General features: G+C 41.8%; 2 protein-coding genes across 3 annotated transcripts in view; one reads left to right on the forward strand and one right to left on the reverse strand.

Annotated features, from left to right (window-relative positions):
• The first annotated feature begins 248 nt into the window (after nucleotides 1–248).
• On the forward strand, nucleotides 249–15,240 carry acvr1ba (activin A receptor type 1Ba). Its single transcript, XM_053317578.1, has 9 exons — nucleotides 249–397; nucleotides 10,172–10,408; nucleotides 10,520–10,780; nucleotides 11,122–11,352; nucleotides 11,597–11,764; nucleotides 11,944–12,100; nucleotides 12,336–12,460; nucleotides 12,537–12,667; nucleotides 13,847–15,240. Exons 1-9 carry the CDS (start codon nucleotides 334–336, stop codon nucleotides 13,970–13,972), a joined length of 1,500 nt encoding a protein of 499 aa, XP_053173553.1. The 5' UTR covers nucleotides 249–333; the 3' UTR covers nucleotides 13,973–15,240.
• Nucleotides 15,241–17,234: 1,994 nt separating this feature from the next.
• The window catches only part of kmt2d (lysine (K)-specific methyltransferase 2D), a 34,592-nt gene continuing 31,091 nt past the window's right edge, over nucleotides 17,235–20,735 (reverse strand). For both annotated transcript variants that reach the window (XM_053316954.1, XM_053316953.1), the window contains 3 exons: nucleotides 20,599–20,672; nucleotides 20,388–20,496; nucleotides 17,235–20,245 (listed from right to left, as the gene is read on the reverse strand). In XM_053316954.1, the coding sequence (XP_053172929.1) occupies nucleotides 20,153–20,245; nucleotides 20,388–20,496; nucleotides 20,599–20,672 (276 nt within the window). In that variant the 3' untranslated portion in view covers nucleotides 17,235–20,152. The remainder of the gene's footprint in view (nucleotides 20,246–20,387; nucleotides 20,497–20,598; nucleotides 20,673–20,735) is intronic.

The raw sequence follows: 20,735 nt of genomic DNA on the forward strand, positions 1-20,735 counted from the left end.
TAAGTAATTTACTGCTTTCCCCAAAATGAAATAAATATATTCTGTGTCTGCAAGGCTCACTCTGCCTCATGGTTATGTGAGACTGTAAGACTGTAATTCATCCACTCTTTATTTACAACACACAGCTCCTGACCTGCAGACGTACAGGCGGCCCTCCCCTTTAAACACGCACGCACACCCCTTTAAACACGTCACTGGCCTGGCTGGCTGGCTCGTATCTGGCGGTGTGGTGGTTGTGTGCGGTCGGACTGTGGTTGTGTTTCAGGTCTGCTCGTGTTGATAACGACACACTTCGGGCGCATTTCATCGCGGAGAGATGGGAATTCAGAAGAAATGGCTCTAAAACAAATTGTGCCCACGCTGCTGGCCCTGTTCGGCTTGGTGGCTGTCGCTGATGGTAAGTTTCATCGGAGCACCTCTCCGGCTTTTGTCTCGATGTGTTTTCCTGGACTGGGCATCGCCTGTTGTCTCTCATCGTCATGGCGCTGTGTATCGGGGATTTAGCTAACCGTATGTAGCTAGCGTTGACCTCAAAACCTCGACTCGCCCGCACCAAAAGTCTGGTTTGTTAGTTTGTTGTCGAGTGTATTTTTTTTTACCGACTGACAAAACCCGACTTGTTGGTCTTTATTGAGTGGAGCAAGTAGCTAAACCACAACAACAACATGGTGGGGCTGTTTATTCTGAGGCGCCAGCTAACGTTTGCTAGCTAACTAGGTAATTAACTATCTAAAGTTGAATACTGTCGATAAATGTGCTTTGTTTGTGAACTACATCAAAGAATGATATTGTGAAGCATGGACAGGCCGAGTAATAATACCCGGTGTGGTGTTGATATTGAAGTTAAAGCTATCTCGCGGTGGCTGTTATGCTAACATATTCACAAAACAAATATTGTGTTGGCTTGTGACTGCTTATCCTTGTGTTTGTTTGGGTAAAAACACAATGAAATTTATATCTGGCAGGTTAAATAAGTGCAATGTGATCAGTTACAGTTTGAACACATGCTGTGAGCGTTGGTTTCCACGCTCGAAGGAGGAGAAAGGGAGTCTGTGAAGGCCTAGCTTACTTTAGTGCATGAAATGTGTTTTTGAGAGTAAACACTGGCAGCTCTTTGCATTGGTGTCCATTTGTAAGGAGTGAAAAGGCTGCTTAGCGGCCTCCAGCAGAAAGTGAATGCTGGCATAGGGTGACAACAGCCGTGCATTCAGCCATCCCAGACAGAAGTCAGAGTTGAAGTCTGGGTTCATTGTAATGGAAATGTGGCAAGTGGGGTCTTTTGAGGCGCCGGTTATGGGGCTGCTTCAGTCTGAATCTTGTCCGTCTGCTGGAGCAGCTGATACCAGCCCTTCACCACTGCCTCAAAGGGGCGTATGTTGCTATAAACGTGTGGATGTTTGCCTCTGTAGCACGGCTACTCATCCTCAACTTTGTCCTGGACATCCTCAATTTACTTTTATTTATTGATTTACACACAAATATGCATGCAGTAAAGAAACACTGATATAAGTTATTGCAATTAAAGCACTCTATTTACAAAGTCCCCCCCCCCCCCCCCCCCACAAAAAAGGAAAAAGATAGAAAAGCAGAGGGATAAAACAGAGGGTTTACAGCCTCAAAATTGTTGGGTTGCATGAAAAATGTGCAAAATTAATTTTATTATCCACTGGTCAAATGCCGAGTAAATGTAAATGCCACTCAGCCACTCAGCAGATGACCATTGGTTTCTTTTGGCTGGTGAGTGAAGCAAATCTACCAACCACTTGCACTTCCATGCACTACCATCCTCCATTTATATGACAATTTAATACTCATGCATGTCTTAGGTTACGCAAGCCTCCATTTGTTTGTTCTTCCTGTGTCTCCATATTTAGAAGCTGTCCTACCTTGTTACAACTTGCCACCATACAGATAAACAAAGTAATAAAAATATTTGACACTGTGTGCCAGAATAAATATGTTCACTGCATTGTCATCTTCTGAAGTGTATGTTGTGCTTTTAACAGTTGAGTCATCCTTCCAAGAATCAGGAAAATATGCCTCCCCCGCTTAGTTTAGATAAGGGTGTACACTGAGGTAGATCGGTTCACATGAGAAACGCTGGGAAAATTATCACACCTGTGTGGCCAGTTTGTGTGACTGGGTTACTCCAACATTAACAGTGGTGTGTGAGGGGAGAGTGGGGGTAGGTGTGTGTGGCCTGAGCAGACAGGGGGTGATGATGGGTTTGTCCAGCTGGCAGGGTCTTTAGTGAAAGGGCCCCACAAGTCTGTCTGGAGCCATGGTTTCACACCATATAATGGATTACACCATGCAAAGGCAGAAAGCAGACAAACCTGAATGTGGCTAAGCTAGAGCGGATTCCACAACCGTGGCGAATGTTATACGTTCTTGTGAGAATACTCTTTACTCACAGGTTTGATGAATCTGTTGTTGACTTCATAAGGATTAGGAGTCACTGGTGTTATGGGCATTACATGCCTGTGTGACGCAGTCTGTCCTGGTGCATTGAACACAGTGGCAATGTGATATGGGCACCCACACTGCCGTGAGGTAGGGCGCGTCCCTCTGTTTCTCTTTTCCTCCCGCCCTCCCCTTTCTCTATCTCTCATATAAAAGGCCTGGGTGTTTTATCAGGATTTAATCTGTACTTTGTTATCTGTGGTCCCACTTCAGCTTTCACTTACTCACTGCCACCATTGGGTGCTGAGAAGGCTTTCATATGGATTGTGTTTTTGTTTTTTCCCCCTTTCCCTAAGTTTAAAAATGGCCTTTGGTTAGATCTTACTATCTCTTGAACTCTGTACTCACTTTTAGTAGCCCTACCACATCTCTGCCAGAGTCTTGTCATTTCCTGACAGGCCTCAGTGTAAATCAGAGACGGAGCGATTGGAAACCCAGAAGTCCCTACTTCTCACTCGTTCAGGAAAACCGCCTGTGCAGGGCTTAACTCTGCTACAGGTGCTCTTTTAATGTCAAATTTGGTGTGAAAGAGTTCAGTAGGAGGAAACACGAGCTAGTCAGATCAGAACATGTGTACACCTGCCCATTAGATCAGAGCCAAGGGAATGTACAGCGAAAGCGTGAAACTTATTGGGTTCAAAGGTGTGTGTTTGTAAGGAGAACAGAGTTTGGACAGGGGTGGGGTGGTGGTACTATATGCAGTTGGTTTAAGCTTGAAAAGGAGAAAGGTGTTGTTGATTTTTGCTCCTAAATGCGTAGCCATTGTCGAGGCCTGTTCTAGATGGGTGGATGTTTTGGTTGCTTGCTCCCTGCAGCTAAATTATAATCAAATGAAGCTGCACGTCCTCTGTATAAAATTTCTTGTTACTTCCTGGCCCGGACGCTTTCTCCTTTTTTTAGAAATCAGTGTTAACCAACAGTTTCTATAATTGGGCACTGAGCCAGTCAGGTTCAGGTCAGGTCTGGGGTGGTCTACTTTTCCCTCCATAATGACCTATGTCGTTAATGACCTCCGTTGGCCCGGAGGCACTGAGCCCTAATTGCTATAGCAGACAGTGTAGCCTCTGACTGACCCAGCACCGCCATTACTGATGTTGGACCACAAGGGATTACTACCATCACAGAACCAGCCATTTCACCTTGGATCAGCCTCTTCTCTGGGCCGTTAATTCACTCAGAACACTTTTGTCTCTTTCTTCTTTTTTTTTGTTGTTGTTGTTGTAAGAGGGTCTCTGTAGTGGACGCGTTAGAGCTTCAACTTAACTGTACTTGAAGATATAGAGCTGCTGTTGTCACAGTACACCCAGACAGATCCAGTAGCTATGTGAGTTCATGTCTATAGGGCTAAACTTGACACCCATCTTCCATTACGGCTCTCTTTGTAGAGGTGTTTTTGTTTTCTTTGCTGCTGTTGGAATGTAGATAAGACCTGCTCTGCCTCGTCATTTACTGCCGGAAGGTGTGCAGTCCACTTACAGTCAAGTTTTCTTTAGTACTTCACTAACAAATGATATGCTTTAATTGATGTGAGGATTGAGGGTAGGGTGGGTTGGTAAATATAGATTTGATTAGCATGTTATCCATCTTGCATCTGGTTAGTTTTTAAAGTACTAGTTTCTCCTGCCTTTTAGGCCTACATCAGAAAGAGTGAGCAGAAACCGGTGTGACTTACCTGTCAACACAGTGTCTAGCTTATCTGATGATGATGATGATGATGATGATGAGCTGGTTTGGTGTCATAATGTCTGCTTATGCATTTTATGTAAAATAAAACTGGTCATCTTTTTTTTGTTGTCTACATGGATTCATTGACTACCATCAAGTTTTCTCCAGTTTTTATTGAGTTTTAATTGGATTTGCTTTATATTGTTAGTTAAGAAAATTGCATCTTAAAAAATTATTACATTTTACAAAATGTCAGTCTTATAAAAGTGTAAAGTCAGGAGAAGCTTTGTAGCGAATTGATGGCTGGGAATCATGCTAAGATTTTCTGTGCTAACACAGATTAAAAAAAACAAATTTATTTCAATACTTACATTTTTTGTGTGAAATCTTTGTTTTCACTTAAAGTTATTAAATATTAAATGTCACAAGGAGTACACTAGAACTTTGAATGAAACTGGCATTTTAAAAAAAAAAAGAGAGAGAGAAACTGTTGTTTAATATGTAGGACAGGACATTTTAATGGCAGCTTTAGGTACTTAACAGTTTTTATTGGTACATACCAAACTTGTGTTGAAGTTTGATACCCGGTCGCAGCTGCGGAGAGCTGCAGAGTGAAAATGTGCCAGCCGCTGTTAAAAAAAAAAATGGAGGAGCTGGTAAATTTCTGATCTGCTAATACTCAAAAGGGGTTTTAAGCTCAAGTCACATGGCAGATGCATGAGCTCACAGCACTGCAACATACTGGGGCATTATAGGAGAACAATGACCAGTTTGGGAATTTGAGCACCAGCATCAAGCCCAGATTGAGCCTGTGCTCACACTTGTGTGCCTTTGAACTGGTGCGGGGCCGCAGACAGTCAGACAGGAGGAGATGTTGCCTGGAGGGTGGTGGTTGGTAGAGATAGTAGAGGCAGCCTCGGCCCCAGAGACTTCACTTTAGAATCAGATCAGTAATCTGACCCTGAGATGCAGACAAAGGTAATGACTTTCCTCCTTCCCCTAGCATTGATTAGGACACAGTTGTGGTGTGTGCGTATGCATGCGCCTGTGTGTGTGTCTGTTGCACTCACACTGTCTGGTGGCGTCTGCTTGTCTTGATCAGCTCTCAGTCTGGTATCTGTATGGATCTAATTTCAGGCAGTGGATTTTGGTAATGGTGCTCTGCTCCCCATATACACACAGAGAGAGACACACACACACACACACACACACACACACACACATACCAACTGAGCATGCTTTAAAAATCTTTTCTACAGACTTTATCATCTTTTGTATTTAGGGATTCATGGGAAAATTTTGATGTGCATAAAAAAATTTGATTCTGAATTGATTCACAAATGTCAAAATTGTATCTATCAGAACTCAGCTGGCGACGGCAGTGCAGCACCTGGACAGTCTACGATACAGTTATCTTGTTGTCCATCTTCAAAAAGGACATTTTAATGACTAAAGAAATTTACTTTTTAAAAGACTAAAATGAAGTATATTGTGGAGCAGCAACAAATGAGACCTGCTGACCAACACACACTGTAATATTAAACAACTTTAACCAACTCTGAGGTGAAGACAATAATTCAGTGCTCCGTCAGTGTCTCCTCCAACAACACTGCAGCCGCTCAGTGTGTTGGACAGCGATGAGAGAGGCTACTGGAGAAACTCTGCCTCCTCCCTCATTTTGTTGTTCTCGTACAGGCAGGAGACTGTACAATGTTTTCAGATTAATTAATTATGGTTTAAGTATTCTGGGGTAAGAGACTGAAAATAGTGCCCCTCTTCTCTATTCTTTCAACCAGAAATGGGTTTTGAGTCGATTCTGAATCCAATCGGCCCCCACGTATCATGATACATCCCAGGTTTGCTTTCCATATGAGAGTTCACCTTGTTTTGACAGGGTTGCCTCCGCACGAGTAGGTCTGACAACACACACACACACACACACACACACACACACACACACACGGTCAACAAGGGTAATGTGTAAAGCTGTTTGGAGTGGAACTATTCTGTGGTTTTTAGTTGGGTCCAAGCTAAGGTGATGCTGGTTATGGCAACAATGTTTTATTAATCCCTTCCTCACTATGTCTGCCATTTCCTGTCTCAACATGAACGGTATGATAGGAACTTCACACACCAGCAGCACATTCACCCCCTTTTTTTTTCCTTCAGTGTTCCCTTTTCCTGTTATTTATCCCCTCCCCCGTAAGTCAAAGTCTAGACTGGGTTTTAATGACGGTCGCAGCTGGTCACTTTGTGCAGACCCCAGTTGCAGCTGGGGGGGCCCTGTAAGTCCAGATCGTTACCCCTGCTGCCCCCCTCTCCCCTCTGTATTGTCCAGCCCAATTTGGGAGCAGCCCCTGCCCCATTCTGTCTGGCCCAGAGCAGCCCCCCGTCCCCCCAAAACATCGGGGGTTGTTACTGTTAACCCCCCGGTCTGTCCCCTGCGCACCACCCATCCCCCTCCTTCGCTGCTCCACTCAGAAGTGTGCTCCCCCACTCCGCTCTGCTCTTTGTTTGTGCGGGGCCAGTCCAATCCCTCCTCATGTCGTCTTAATCGCCACACAAAGGACCAGTGTAAAGACCACCAATTATGTGGATACAAGAGCAGAGTTCACTCACAAAAAAAAACCACCACACACACCAGGCCTCAACTCAGATCTGTGTGTATTTAGACTCGATTTTACTCCTTCAAGCGTATCTCTGTAACACTTCTGCTTTGAATGCAGTGAGATACGTGGAGCAAACAGCATGGCATTTGTTTGAATGCTGGTGGGCTTGCAATTCTTCCTCGGACACTGTGTAGCTGTGATGTAGCTGTCCGCCCAAACAGTGTCTTGGATGCCGTTTGTTGTGAATATCTTTGAGGTCTTGGTTTGACATTTTACCTCATTGTTTTGTAAAATAACTCCTTAGGATCTGATGATGTGCTGTTGGAACACTGATTTGCCAGATGGGTTGATATTTCGCAACGTTTCTATTGAGTTATTCCCGTAAATATCTCCGCTCATACGAGGTTGTAATGAGCAATGCAGGACTAATATGGCTAACAGAAGTTTTGCTTCATTGTGATGAATAACATACATTTTTAGGTATTTAGTCAACCGGATTAGCCAAAAACAAATCCTTTCAGAGTTATTTTATTTATAAATAGTTTATGTTTTCTATTGATATTAAAGTGCAGATTCTCTCAGATTTTTTCCTCCTATACCAGCCAGTTCTGGTGTTTCTGCTTGTTGGTGTGAATACGTCTGGACAGTCACAAGGCCCTTAATGAGAGGGAAGACTTGCCACAAACCAAACTCTTGGTAGACCACTAACCGTCCGTTATAGACTCAAGGCGGGAATGTGTGTGTTTTCAGCCATGTTGGGTTTCCTTCCTGAGCTTCTGTATGTCTGTGTACCATCTGTCTTACCGCACACATGCTCTCTGTGATAGATGCGCCTGTTCATTTCAAATCATGATGTTCTCATCAGCTCAATGCTCTTGTTCATTTATTGATGTATATTGGAGCAATATGTATGTAAAGAACTTTAATAGCCTTCAGTTTAATTCCCGTGAGGAAAATGAATGGCAATAAATCTAGTTTAGGTGTGTGTATCTGTGTGTGGAAACTCTTTTTTTTTTTTTAAAGTGTCACTCTTACTTTGAGGATGGATTGATCATAATGGCTCCTTTCTGGACTTGCTTGCTAAAAGATGGATTTGTTTTACTCAGTCCTACAAAATTAAAAAGAAAAAGGCTGATAGGAGGAGAGGAGTGTTCAAGTAGGGCTGGGCAATTAATCGAAAAATAATCAAAACCGACATTTAGAAACTCTAAGCCTTAATCTTGCTCATGTCATTTAATCGTGGTGTTCACTGTTGCCATGTCAGTAAAGGTTGCTTTAAGGAATTTGAAAACTTGTCTCCAGTGATCATTTTAACCCAAACCATGATCTTTACATAGTTCTAATCAAGTAAAGTAGACATTAACCACAGCGTCACACCTTAAAACATCATTATTTTCACTCCCTAAAGATACTCATGTGTGAAAATGTCACAAAATATTGTGTGAGGGCAGTGTGAAATACAAAACAAAAGAAACTGTGAAAATACATAATTGTTCATCAAGAGTGGAGATAATCGTTCATTAATCGTACTCAAGGTTAAAAGTTCAATTAATCGTGATTTAGATTTTTGCCATAATCGCCCAGCCCAAGCGGTCTCAATTTGATGATGGATATCGAGCGTCGTCCGTCTGGCTTCCTAACCTACTGCTGTTTTTACTCCTGTCATCTGTTCTCTTTCGCTTAACTATTTGCTCCATTAATACTGCAGATTAGTGTGATGTGGCACAGGGCTTGTTTTTCTCTCTTTTTACCAGGTCCATCTTGCTTCACCTCTGTGTAATCTGTAGGAAATTCCATCAGCATGCGAACAGCAGTGAATTTGGACGCACTCCACGGAGAGTTCCTGCCACTTTCCCGCTCGCCTCCTGGACAGAAAGACACACACTTACACAGAAACCGAAACATTAAACAGATGGGAAATATTACGGAAATCCTACTTGGAGTGTTTCACATTTCCAGTTACTGATCAGTGGACAAGCATAGACACATCAGCATACACGCTACATGCAAAAAATGCTCCCACACAGTTTGCAACCTCAGTTCAGCTGGATGGAAACCACTCCTATGACACCAGGGTTGTGGTTACGGTCATTTGAATGTTACATGCTGATGGTGCAATCGATGTATCAGTCATTTCCAGCTCAGGGTTTTTAAATTTTTTTTTATTATTATTATTAAACTGAACAAAAGCCTCATCGTGTTACAGCGTAGTTGGTTCATGAAAGTGTTAAAATCTGTTGACACCTTTTTGACAGAGACTCAAGTTGGTACAAACGGGGAAGATCAGTGAGCTCATCTGGTCAAAGAAACCCTCAGGATAAGACACAAAGGATTAGTGGAAGCTTGCCACTCTTCAAATCTTTTCTTTCCTCTGGGCCAGACATTGTCAGTGGTCCAACCGATGCTGAGCCTCTCTTTATGTAAGAGAATAAGGATTGAAATTCCTCTCTGCTTTATGTCTCCCCCTGTGTTGTTGGTACGGTGGTCTTGTCTTTTGCTAAGTCCACAGCGATTAGTCTTGAGTGGTCCGGTCTTTGTTGCAAGCGAGGAGCAGCTCTCGGCCTGTCACGCCTCACTCACGGCCCTGTTGTCAGTCAGACAGTTCGTCATTTATCGCTGGCTGAGGTTCAGTTGAGCTGAGCCGATTCCTTGCGTTTCTTCCCATGTGAAAACTAGTCACACAACCATCTAGCCTTGCCTGGTCCTGCTTTGCACTCTGTTTGGTAGAGCAGGAAACCTTGTAAGAAGCCTTTTGTGCTGACCTTAATCTAAATGAGAAGCATGTGTGCTATGACTCAAAATCACATTTCAGTCCAAATCTAATGAGTTTGCTCTCTGGGTTGCTCAACCGACATTGGTTCTGTTTTAGATGTGGCAGATTTGTGCGGACTTTCTGGCTCTGACCTCATTTTGAGCGTGTAGATGGACCACCGTAGCTTTATTACGGCAGCGGCAGGAGTTCCATTGTGTCAGCTTTAATAGGTCCCTGCGCAGGAGTGTGCTGTGTTTAATAAAACTCCCATCTCATTAGCTTAAACAGTGGCAGCTCTCTGTGTCAGTGTGAGAAAGACAGAAGAGAGGAATGGATTAGAATGCTGCATTGGGGATTTGGCAGGAGCGCTGTCCCCTTGTTGGGTTTCACTTTGTCTGTCCCACTGGGCAGGTCCGTCTCCACCAGCATGTTTGGGTTCATCTGCAGTGAAGGATCTGATTTCAGGGCCGCCGGGGCCGTCTGGCTGCTGCTACTAACTCCAAGCTCTGTGTCTGCATGTCACAAAATGCCTACAACTGAGCAGGACACTATTTGCATCCTGTGTTGAAACTGGGGCTAACTCGCCCCCTGCTGGAAAAAATTGCAAATTGAAATGTGTTCAACCTCGTGGCTCCACCTGATAAGATCTTAATTTGCTTAATTTGCTTTTTTTCCCCCACAGCTCTGCGTTGTAACTGTACAAACTGTGAGAAGACAGGCTATGAGTGCGAGACAGATGGCGCCTGCATGGCCTCCACGTACTACATCCAGGGGAAGGAGCAACACGTACGCATCTGTATCAACCGGGACAACCTGGTTCCCCCTGGACAACCCTTCTACTGTCTGAGCGCTGAAGGCCTGCTCAACACACATTGCTGCTATGTAGATTACTGCAACAGTATTGACCTGAAGGTCCCTGGTGAGGCCCCATCATCAAACAGCTGACAAAAATCACATCAAACAGTTTCAGTCTTTTGACTTTTAAAGTAATTCCCTCGATTTCTCCTTCTCTTCTGTTTTGCCTTCCTAGTTCCAACAACGGAGGGGAACTGGTCAGTCCCAGGAAGTTCCTGGGGGCCAGTGGAGCTGGTGGCGGTCATCGCAGGACCAGTGTTCCTGCTCTGCGTTCTGCTGATGGTTGGTGTTTTCCTGTTCCAGTATCATCAGAGGGCTTACAGCCACAGGCAGAGGTTGGAGGTTGAGGACCCATCCTGTGACCATCTGTACCTGGCCAAGGACAAGACCCTGCAGGACCTCATCTACGACATGTCCACCTCTGGATCGGGCTCTGGTAAATACATGCTGCCTGCCTGATATGACACACTGATTTAAAGTTTTTAAAAATTGGAAATGGAGTTGTAGGACAGGTTTTTTTGTGTTCTACAAATACATTAAAACAAACAAACAGACATGACATATAGTGAGGCAAGCAAACAGAGTACAGCTGCAGCTGAAGATTATTTTAATTATTTAGTCATCGGCCAAGTATTTTCTTAATTAATCATTTGTTCTGTAAAAATAATGAAATTGAACTACAATCTACTGAGAGTGTATCTGCCGCTCCTCACCTAGAAAAGTAGTCTACAGAGAGTACAAGTAAATGTTTCATTTGTGGTCTACTGCCCCCCTCAGGTTTGCCGCTGTTTGTGCAGCGAACAGTAGCCAGGACCATTGTTCTGCAGGAGATAATAGGAAAGGGTCGTTTCGGTGAAGTCTGGCGAGGAAAGTGGAGGGGAGGAGATGTGGCGGTGAAGATCTTCTCATCCAGGGAGGAGCGCTCCTGGTTCCGAGAGGCTGAGATCTACCAGACAATCATGCTGCGCCATGAAAACATCCTCGGATTCATTGCAGCAGACAATAAAGGTGGGCAAGTGTTTCTATGTGTAGAGTTGAACCAGTCCCATGAAGATTTCTGGTGTTTATCTGAAATGTACAACAAGCGCAATTAGGTCTTAGACCACCTACATTACAAGAAAGTTAAAGTAAAACTTAGTCTGTCCTTGAAACAAACAGAAGAGGGAGGTTGAGACAGGCAGGAAGGGATCCATTGAAGAAATTGTATTTTGCACGACTATAGTATGACTCATTGTCTCTTGCTCTTTTTCAGACAATGGCACATGGACTCAGCTGTGGCTGGTGTCAGACTATCATGAGCATGGCTCCCTTTTTGACTACCTGAACCGTTACTCCGTCACCATTGAGGGCATGATCAAACTGGCCCTGTCAGCTGCTAGTGGACTGGCACACCTTCACATGGAGATCCTCGGCACTCAGGGTGAGATGAACTGTCAACACAGCTTGAGAAATGAATGAACAAATCCAGCAGGAACTGTATATTGCACAGTCCCCCCCGCCCCCCTCCCCTTTTTTTTCTTCTTTTCATTCAGAAAGCATGTGCCATTTCTGCTAAGCTCTTAATGCAAATGTAATGATGTGTTATCTGTTTTCCCGCAGGTAAGCCTGGTATTGCTCATCGTGACCTCAAGTCTAAAAATATCCTGGTTAAGAAGAACGGCATGTGTGCCATAGCTGACCTCGGCCTGGCAGTCCGCCATGAGTCCATCACAGACACAATCGATATAGCACCTAACCAGCGCGTGGGCACTAAGAGGTAAATGTTTCCATATTCATTTACTCATAAGCACACATCCGGATTTAGACATTAGCAATCTCGCAGGTCTGGTGACTCTCTAGATTTGTCTGTCTGTCAACAAATCCCATGAAAAGACCAAAAACAGCCGTTAGTCTTTAGAATTTTCTGTGAAGCCAAACTGCCAAGTGAGACAGTCATTTCCAAACTCTTACTTGGTGCTATTAGTCATTGCCGCCCTTTGTGCCAATCCCAGGTATATGGCTCCAGAAGTCCTGGACGAAACCATCAACATGAAACACTTTGATTCCTTCAAGTGTGCTGACATCTACGCGCTGGGCCTGGTGTACTGGGAGATTGCGCGTCGCTGCAATGCAGGAGGTAAAGTCCTTGTTCTTCATGTGAAATGAATCATTCTAATGAACAAGAGCATTAAACCAGAGTCTGTTTACTTCAGGTATCCATGAGGAGTACCAGCTGCCCTACTACGACCTCGTGCCCTCTGACCCTTCTATAGAGGAGATGAGGAAGGTGGTGTGCGACCAGAAACTGAGGCCCAACGTGCCCAACTGGTGGCAGAGCTACGAGGTATTTCACACTCTATATACACCAACAGCTGCTCCGACAGGGTTCTAAAAATATTCAGTAGCTGTAGAGAGGCAGTTATGCATTATCAGTTTGGCAGCACAGGACGTCCTGACTAGAGTACTTAAGTATGGAGCAATAATTTGTGAATCACTGTTCTGGGGAACATTAAATTAATTACATAGCCTATGAAAGATCCAACAGGTCCTGTTATTTTCTTGTACTATAATAGTGCAGAGCTCAGTTTTCACAAGCCTCATTCTACTGATGTGTTGCTGCTGTCTGTCTGCTAGTGTGAACTATATCCCTAAAGTTAGGATTGTGAGCTCATTTATATTTTTCATGATGTTTTCCGGGTAGTCCATCAGTCCCATACTCGTGAGCACTATCTCTGGAACGCCTTGAGGGAATTTTTTCAAATTTGGCACAAATGTCCACTTGGACTCCAAGGTCAAGGTCACTGTAACCTCACGTCCGTCCTACGTTCTCATCAACGTGACGTCTCAGGAATGTCTGGAGAGAATTTCATTACATCTGGCAAAAACGGCCACTTGGACTGAAGGATGAACTGATTAGAATTTGGTGGTAGAAGGTCAAGGTCACTGTGACCTCACAAAATACACTTTTAGTCATATTTAGTTATATGACTCAATAATTTATATGCTAATGAAGACACATTTTGACACGTCTAAAAAGATCAGATTAAGTGATGTTTTTATATCTAAAAGGTCAGAGGTCAACTTCACTGTGACAACATAATGTTCTCCAAAAACACTTCTAGCTGTTACTCAACATCATAACTCAGAAATTTTGAACCTTTTTTGCAGCAACATTCATATCTAAAGCATCATCGACCATCATGGCTACAACATTTTTATTGACTAATCATGTGAACACATACAAGGAAAATACAATTAATACCTTCTATTCAATTCTGTCAAAGTCTTCACAAATATTATGAGTCTGGACAGACATGAATGTAAACTGCAACTTGACTGGTTTTTATCAACACTAAAAGTTTAAATAATTTCCAGAGTGAGCAAATGCATCAGTCTGCATTTCAGAGGAAATGTTTGTAATTTTTAAAGTCATTATTAGACATCTTTAACCATAGCTGTCATTTATTATTTATAGGTCTTGTTTTAGATTTAAACTCTAACCCGTGTTTCCTTACCTGTGCAGTCACTACGTGTGATGGGGAAGATCATGAGGGAGTGCTGGTACGCCAACGGAGCAGCCAGGCTGACGGCCCTGCGCATAAAGAAAACTCTCTCTCAGCTCAGCGTGGAGGAGGACGTCAAGATGTGAGCGGCCAGGTGATGAGGCGCCCTGGAGACGCACAACTAGACCACACTCCCATAGGAAACAAACACTAAAGACAGACTGCAAATGAAAACCCTGCCAGTTTTAAAGCCACACTCCAAGTTGTGACAAGGCCTACCTCACCTTTTTAGCCAAAACTACTGAGAATCACCCTCCCCTATCAACCGTCCTCCCCTCCTCCTACCTCCCCTTTTGTTCCTCGTGTCTCCTTCCCGTTCCCTTCGACCCCCCCCCCCACCTTCTCCATGGGCCACAACACTACAGCACTACCACTGTTAATATCATCACACTCAACCTTTTTTTTTTGTTTTCATTTCCCGTGGCAGGAAAAACTATTGTACAGTGACAGGATTTATTTTGTTTGTTTTTGATCTTTTTTTACCTCTCTGAAATCGTCCCATGACCGACTAACCTTGTCCAGAAGAGTCAGGCATGTTGTGGGTTTCAAGTTCAAGAATAATAACACTTAACTTCTGTTGGCCATGCAACTACACATGCTGTCGCTGTGAGTGTGTGAGGGAGGGGGTGAGAGGCTGAAGCACTGTTTTTAGTCATGTGTAAAATGTGTCCGGACTACTAGCATGTCTCAAAGACACAAAGATGTCCTCTGGTATAGTCTGTAGTTCATTAGACGAAATCCTTTATTGGACATTTTGGTAATTTAGCATCAAACAGCCAGATTGTGCTTTTTAATCCCTCCATTTAAATATCCTACAAACAACTGTAGCTTCCTCATCACGTGCGAGACCTCTTAGGTTTGGCACAATAGATGCGATCCACTCCTGGTGTTAGTTTGAAACGTGGCAGGGATAATGTTTGGGATGGTTTTTAATTTTAATTTATTTGTTGATAGTTTTAATTTCATGTTGATGAACACTGTGAGATGAGATGTGACAAGCCAGAGTCTTGATATGAAAAATTAATGTAGTTCAGTCCAAGTCTTCACCATGGTTCAGATTCAGGGGTCACTGCGTTCATTGAATAAAATACTCAGTTAAAATATGGATGTAGCCATAACCCCTGTTGGTGACAGGCGATGACATCATGCACACTGAGCAAATAAGAGGCGTATGAAATGGCAATGAAAAATACTGTTTTTCTTTTTTGTTTGTTTTTTTAAATGTATTTTTGTGTTTTGTGTAAAGACATAACGATCTGTGTTTTCTTTTGACTTTGACATTAGACACTACTGATGATGGGTACATATGATTTGTATCTAAAACATGCTTCTTTTTTTTCCTTTTAATGCCACAAGCTCCTGAGTGACATCTGAACAGTGGATTTTTTTTTTTTTTTTGCTTGAACGGTACTTTAAAATGTGTCTGCATGGTTTCTGACTGTGCCAGGAAATAAGACTGTCATGGCACCCGCTGGATTTGTTTTTCACTTGCTCCTCTCATGGCAGTCTGGTGGTACTACTGATCCCAGATCATTTAGCTGCATCTTCTGTTTTTTTAATTTGTTGGAGTTGCTTGTTGAGCTCTTTTTCAGTGCTCAGTAATGCAGGTCTGTTTCTACATAATGTCCTCTGGGGTGACATCTCCTTCTCATTGACACTGGAATATTTTAGGAGTGTTAACCTTGAATTCTGATACTGCCGACAGCTATTTATTCAGAAATAAACACACCTGCTGACAATTCACACACGTGGATTCCAGGGAACATTGAGTTAGATGTGATAAGTAGTTCAGAGGTTTTACCTTCAAAGACAGACATGCTGTAAAAGTGAAACTGCATGTTATCCTTCTACTTTGTCGTCTGCTTGCAGACAAGATTATGAAAGTATTACACTGACATTTTGTCATCATTGGGCTCTGCACTGTTATGTCCACATGGACTTTAGTTAATGTTAGTTGTGTCATGATGATCAACACTTGATCCAGAATCCATGTGTCATGTTGGTGTCCATTTTGCATGCTGTCTCAAACACTGGGTCCTCTGCACTGAGGTAGATAAAATTAAGACTTGTCTTTCCCCTCTTCCTACTGGTTATTTCTCCTATTTTTTTCCTTTTTGTTTCTTCAGGTCGTTGGCTGTGTACCCCAGAAATGTTGCTGCTACTGTTTACATGTGTAGAAGTTCAGCAGGCAGAGAGTAGCGGAAAAAGGGGTAGGGGTGGGGGTGGGGTGTTGGGGCTGGGAGGGGTAGAAGCGTGGGACTGCTGTTAGTTGAACCTAATTTGTCCAAACACTCCTGTCCATGTTTGATTTGTTGCCATGGGTATATGACCATCAGACATCCTGTTCATGAGTAATACTTCAAGATTTGAAAAAAAAAAAAACATGTGCAAATCTTTTCAGAATACCTTCAAAAAGTGTATATAGATGATATACAATAAATTCCTTTTTTTCTTATCTCTGACTCCAACCGTGCTGCTTTCTCAGGGTGTCAGGAAATTTTCATTGTCAACGGCTGCCTCCAGATTTAGAAAGGTCACAAGTTCAGCATGCCAGAATGTAGCCTGTACTTAATATAACCAAAAAACATCCAACATACATTGGATTGTACGTATGTAACACACGCAGTATTTTAGAGCTATCAAATAGCTTTTGATCCAGAATCCATTTTTTTTCATATTCTTTCGTGTGCGTGCTTTGAGCCTCAACTGTGAAATCAGACCGTTGTTTAAACCTCGAATCCTTGATTTAAAAAAAAAAAAAAAAATCTCATGGTCTGTTTGCTGGATTTTATTCGGGAGCTTTTAGCTACATCTTGTGGCCTTGTTGACACCTTACCAGAGTTTAATAATTGGGTCACTTGGACAAGGGAGCCATCTCCATGACAACCCAGAAAACACTTTATAAAGGCCATTTGAAGAACCACGAGAAATGAATTATGTGGTAACTAAGTTTGTTTTTTTTAGACCATTTTTTAAACGAGAGGTTTTCAAAATGGGTGGTGTGCCTTCCCAGAGGTGTGAAAGGAAGTGAAAAAATACTACATAAGTTAGTATAAGGAGACCATGTAGAAACCTGAACTCCTGTGATTCAGTTAAAGATAAAGTAGTTTGGGGGAATTTTAGTTTTTACCAGAAACTAATGCTTTACTTATGACTTATGTATCTGCAATCAAAAGTCAGAGTGAAACTAAGCAGTTAGGCAGGAGGGAGGCGGCTTTCTGTAAACTTTGTCTGAAAGGATGTCTGCAATCTCACACTTGCAAACCCTTTTTAAACTATTTCCAAAACCAAAAAATAAACTTCTTGTATCTATTAAAAAAAAGGTAAAATAAGCACATATTTAAAATGCATTTTATTTTCCTTTTACAAGAAACAAAAGCAGACAAAGAAAGAAGATGATAGGGAGAGGGAGTGGAAAGCTGTATATAAAGAGATGCAACCTCTGGCGTCCTGAAAAAAATATGTACAATTCAAAATAATATCCATACAAAACATGCCACATACAATTAAAAATGATCATTATATTTATTCATATTCCCTAAAAGTATCTCTGCTGTACAGATGCAACATCTTTTTAAAAAGTAGGTGAGGTTAAAAAAAACCTTCAATTTTGAGCAAACTTTTATTAAATTATAAGATATGCAGAGAACTTAAATTAAGATTGAGAAGTTAAAAATTATTCAGGCTAAAATCCAGTGAGCGGCATAATGTCTCGTTATGGTCTTCCCTTGAAATAGAAACATACGAAAAAATATATATATCACTGCTTCGGATACTTGATCAATATCTACCACTTTAGAGAAGTTCTCCATTATACTATCAGAGTGCAATTCATTACCAGGTTAAGTATGGGATTAACTTTGAGTATTACATCATAACATACATTAGGCCAAGTAACCATTTCACAAGGTTTACCAACACATTCACTTCTATAAGGAAGATATAAAAAAGCAAAACACTAACAATATTCTAGGGAATTCAAGATTTTCCATTCAAGAGTATATTAATCCAATTGTAACCAATTAAGGGACAGGTTTTGGTAATCGACAAGCAGTAGCATAAATAAAAAGAAAAAAAAAAAACACGAACAATATTACATAAATACAAATGCTATGCACCATTGTACTGTTTTATGCAAGAAGTGATTTTCATGTCTAATTAACGACTCTCCACATGAATCCTTTCGCAAACAGTTTTGTAGTTACCGCGGCTTCTCATCGCAAAGTGATTGGAGAAGACCAGACATTTTCTCATACCTATTTTAACAAACTTGTCTCTGAGAGCTTATAGCAAAAAACACTAATAGAAAAACAGGTAAATGCAAAACACTCTGGTTCATATACATAAAGATATTAGTTTGCCATTTTACATATATTTATATTTATATACAGCTTTATCTTTGTTAAAATGATATCCAGTGGTAGATTTTTTTTCTTCAATTTTATTTCTCTACACTTTTTGACTTTATTGATTACAAAGGGGCTGGATAAAGAGTTGCTGTCCCCCTAATGCATATACTATATATACAGTTTGTACAATTTTGCATTTTTAAATCATGTGAGGTCTTAGGTTAGGGGAAGGAGGAAATAAAGTAGTATGGGAAGGTGGAGTTTTAGTAAAGCTCCCTTTAAAGACTTTTTTTTTTTCATTCATCTTACATAGAAATGAAAACAAATGCCCTTTTATCCAATAAGTCTTTCCCTGCCGTCAGTTCAGCCTCGAGAGGACAGTACCAGCACTAGAAAAAGCACACTACAGGGGGGGGGGGGGAGTAGAAACACTGCAGGCTGTACTCAGGCAGAGGAAGACTTACTACAGTAAAGTTTAACAACAGTCCACTAAATAATACAGATAGGAAGAGGCATGATTCAAAGTTTAAGGTTGAGTTGTGAAAAGATTTGAGTTGTTGGGGAATAAAAAGCATCAAAAATGGGACAGTAGTCATGCATCCACCGGCTGGTTTTTCAACAAGTGGAACTTCAATGTATGAAGCAACAAGCAAATGTGTAGTTGGTTAAATTTCGGGACTTCATAGTCTTCTTAAAAAGGCCAAGTGTCCTGTAAATCCTAGAGCCATTCACTCACACCATTACTGTCTTAAGCAACTTAAAAAAGGTGGATGTTCTTGTGCTTTCACACAGCTAATAGCATGGTTTTTTTAGACGCATAAATAAAAAGCAAAAAAAAAAAAAAAAAAAAAAGGAAAAAGAAAAGCTACATCAATGTCCAGGATGATTTGGTGGCATACAGGACACCCGCTAAGCTTCTGATTGTGATTTTAATGCAATATCTTATCAAAACTGACATATATTTCCTCTGTATAAATAATTCATGAATAATAATTATGTTGGCTCATTATTGTAAATCATCATCAGCATAGAGTAGATAGAGCAAACCTGCTGCTTAAGATTCCCTGCTTGTCCGAGAAGGCTAAGCCCATAAAAACATTCCCCCTTTCCCCCCCCTGTTCCACAGTAGCAGTTAACAGTTTTTTTTTTTTTATTATTTATACAAAGCAGTCACTTCCCGCTAAATCAATGAGGTAGACTGGGTCCAACTAACCCACCTTAGGACTCCACGCAGTCAGAACATCTGGTGCCTCTGGAGCCACAGATCAATAGCATCTTAAATGTTATATTAACTTTTTCCATCGATCATATGCAGTTCTTACACAGAGCCACATCAAGATTGTCTAGCTAGCCAATATCCGTGTTGTCTTCATTGATGACTTGATGGGGAAAGTGCCTTTTTCTGGGAGGTGAGGGGGGAGGTGTGGTCGGGTGGGACAGGAAATAGGTCCGACTTAAAACATAAAAATGCATTATTAGTTCATTCTTAGTATTTTAAAATGGCTTTTTGTCGAAGCTCCAGGTGAGCTCAGCGCTATGAGTATTGAGATCAGAGGGTCAGAATCATTTGGTAGATGTTGAGGATTGTTTTCCAGCCACTGTAAGCTTATTGAGAACAGTCGAAGGGGGAAAGGGTTTTGGCTGAGGAAAAGGATAGTCCAAACATGAAAGTTAGGCCCACCATCAAAGCTGCTGTTGGTGAAGGTGGTCGGGTGCTTTTATTGATTAATGCTCTTCAAACCTTTGGCTACAGATGTCAATGCTTTAGTCTTTCAATGATGGAGGCCAGCCTTCCTCCACATCTTTCAGAACAGCTTATGCACTGGCTATGTAAGATTCAAAGGCTTTGGCGCAGGAGTGTTCTGGCACCAGTGAGAGGGGAATTATCCTTTTTTTTTTTTTTTGTCTTTCTCCTTGTTAGTTCATCCACTTCCTGCAATTCCAGGCTCCACAATGGCAAGGGATCTTGTGCTGATCATCTTCGAAATCAAACTGGTAGTCGTAGGTCAGCTAGAATAAAGAAATGAAGCATTAAAGGCTTAGATTAAAAAAAAAAAAAAAATCAACTTAGCTGGCGCTTCAAAAACATTCAAAAAGTAGCTAAATTAAAAGGATGTATAAGACTGAATAGTGGTCTTCTAAAGCACCGCACCTCTTCTCCCTTGGGGATCCTGCGACTGGAAATGATGATAATCTTGTCTTCTTTGTCAAATGTTACAACCTCTGCAACACAGTTGGGGGCACAGGAATGGTTGACGTAGCTGGAAAAGAGAGGAAAAAAGGTGAATAAAAAACCAAAAACAAACAACAACTCACACATAATGGTTTACTATTAGGGCAACCAATTCATAATCAATACTTACCGAGCTGGGCCACCGGTCAGAGTGGCATCAATCACCTGCTCGTTGTTGATGCGGAACATGTAGATCCCACGGTTCTAAGTTAGAGAAAGACAACAGAAAAAGGTTGATGTATACTTTCCAAATTTAAATGTAAACTT

This window comes from Scomber japonicus, chromosome 4 (genome assembly GCF_027409825.1).
Source record: "Scomber japonicus isolate fScoJap1 chromosome 4, fScoJap1.pri, whole genome shotgun sequence".
NCBI classification, from domain to species: Eukaryota; Metazoa; Chordata; class Actinopteri; order Scombriformes; family Scombridae; genus Scomber; species Scomber japonicus.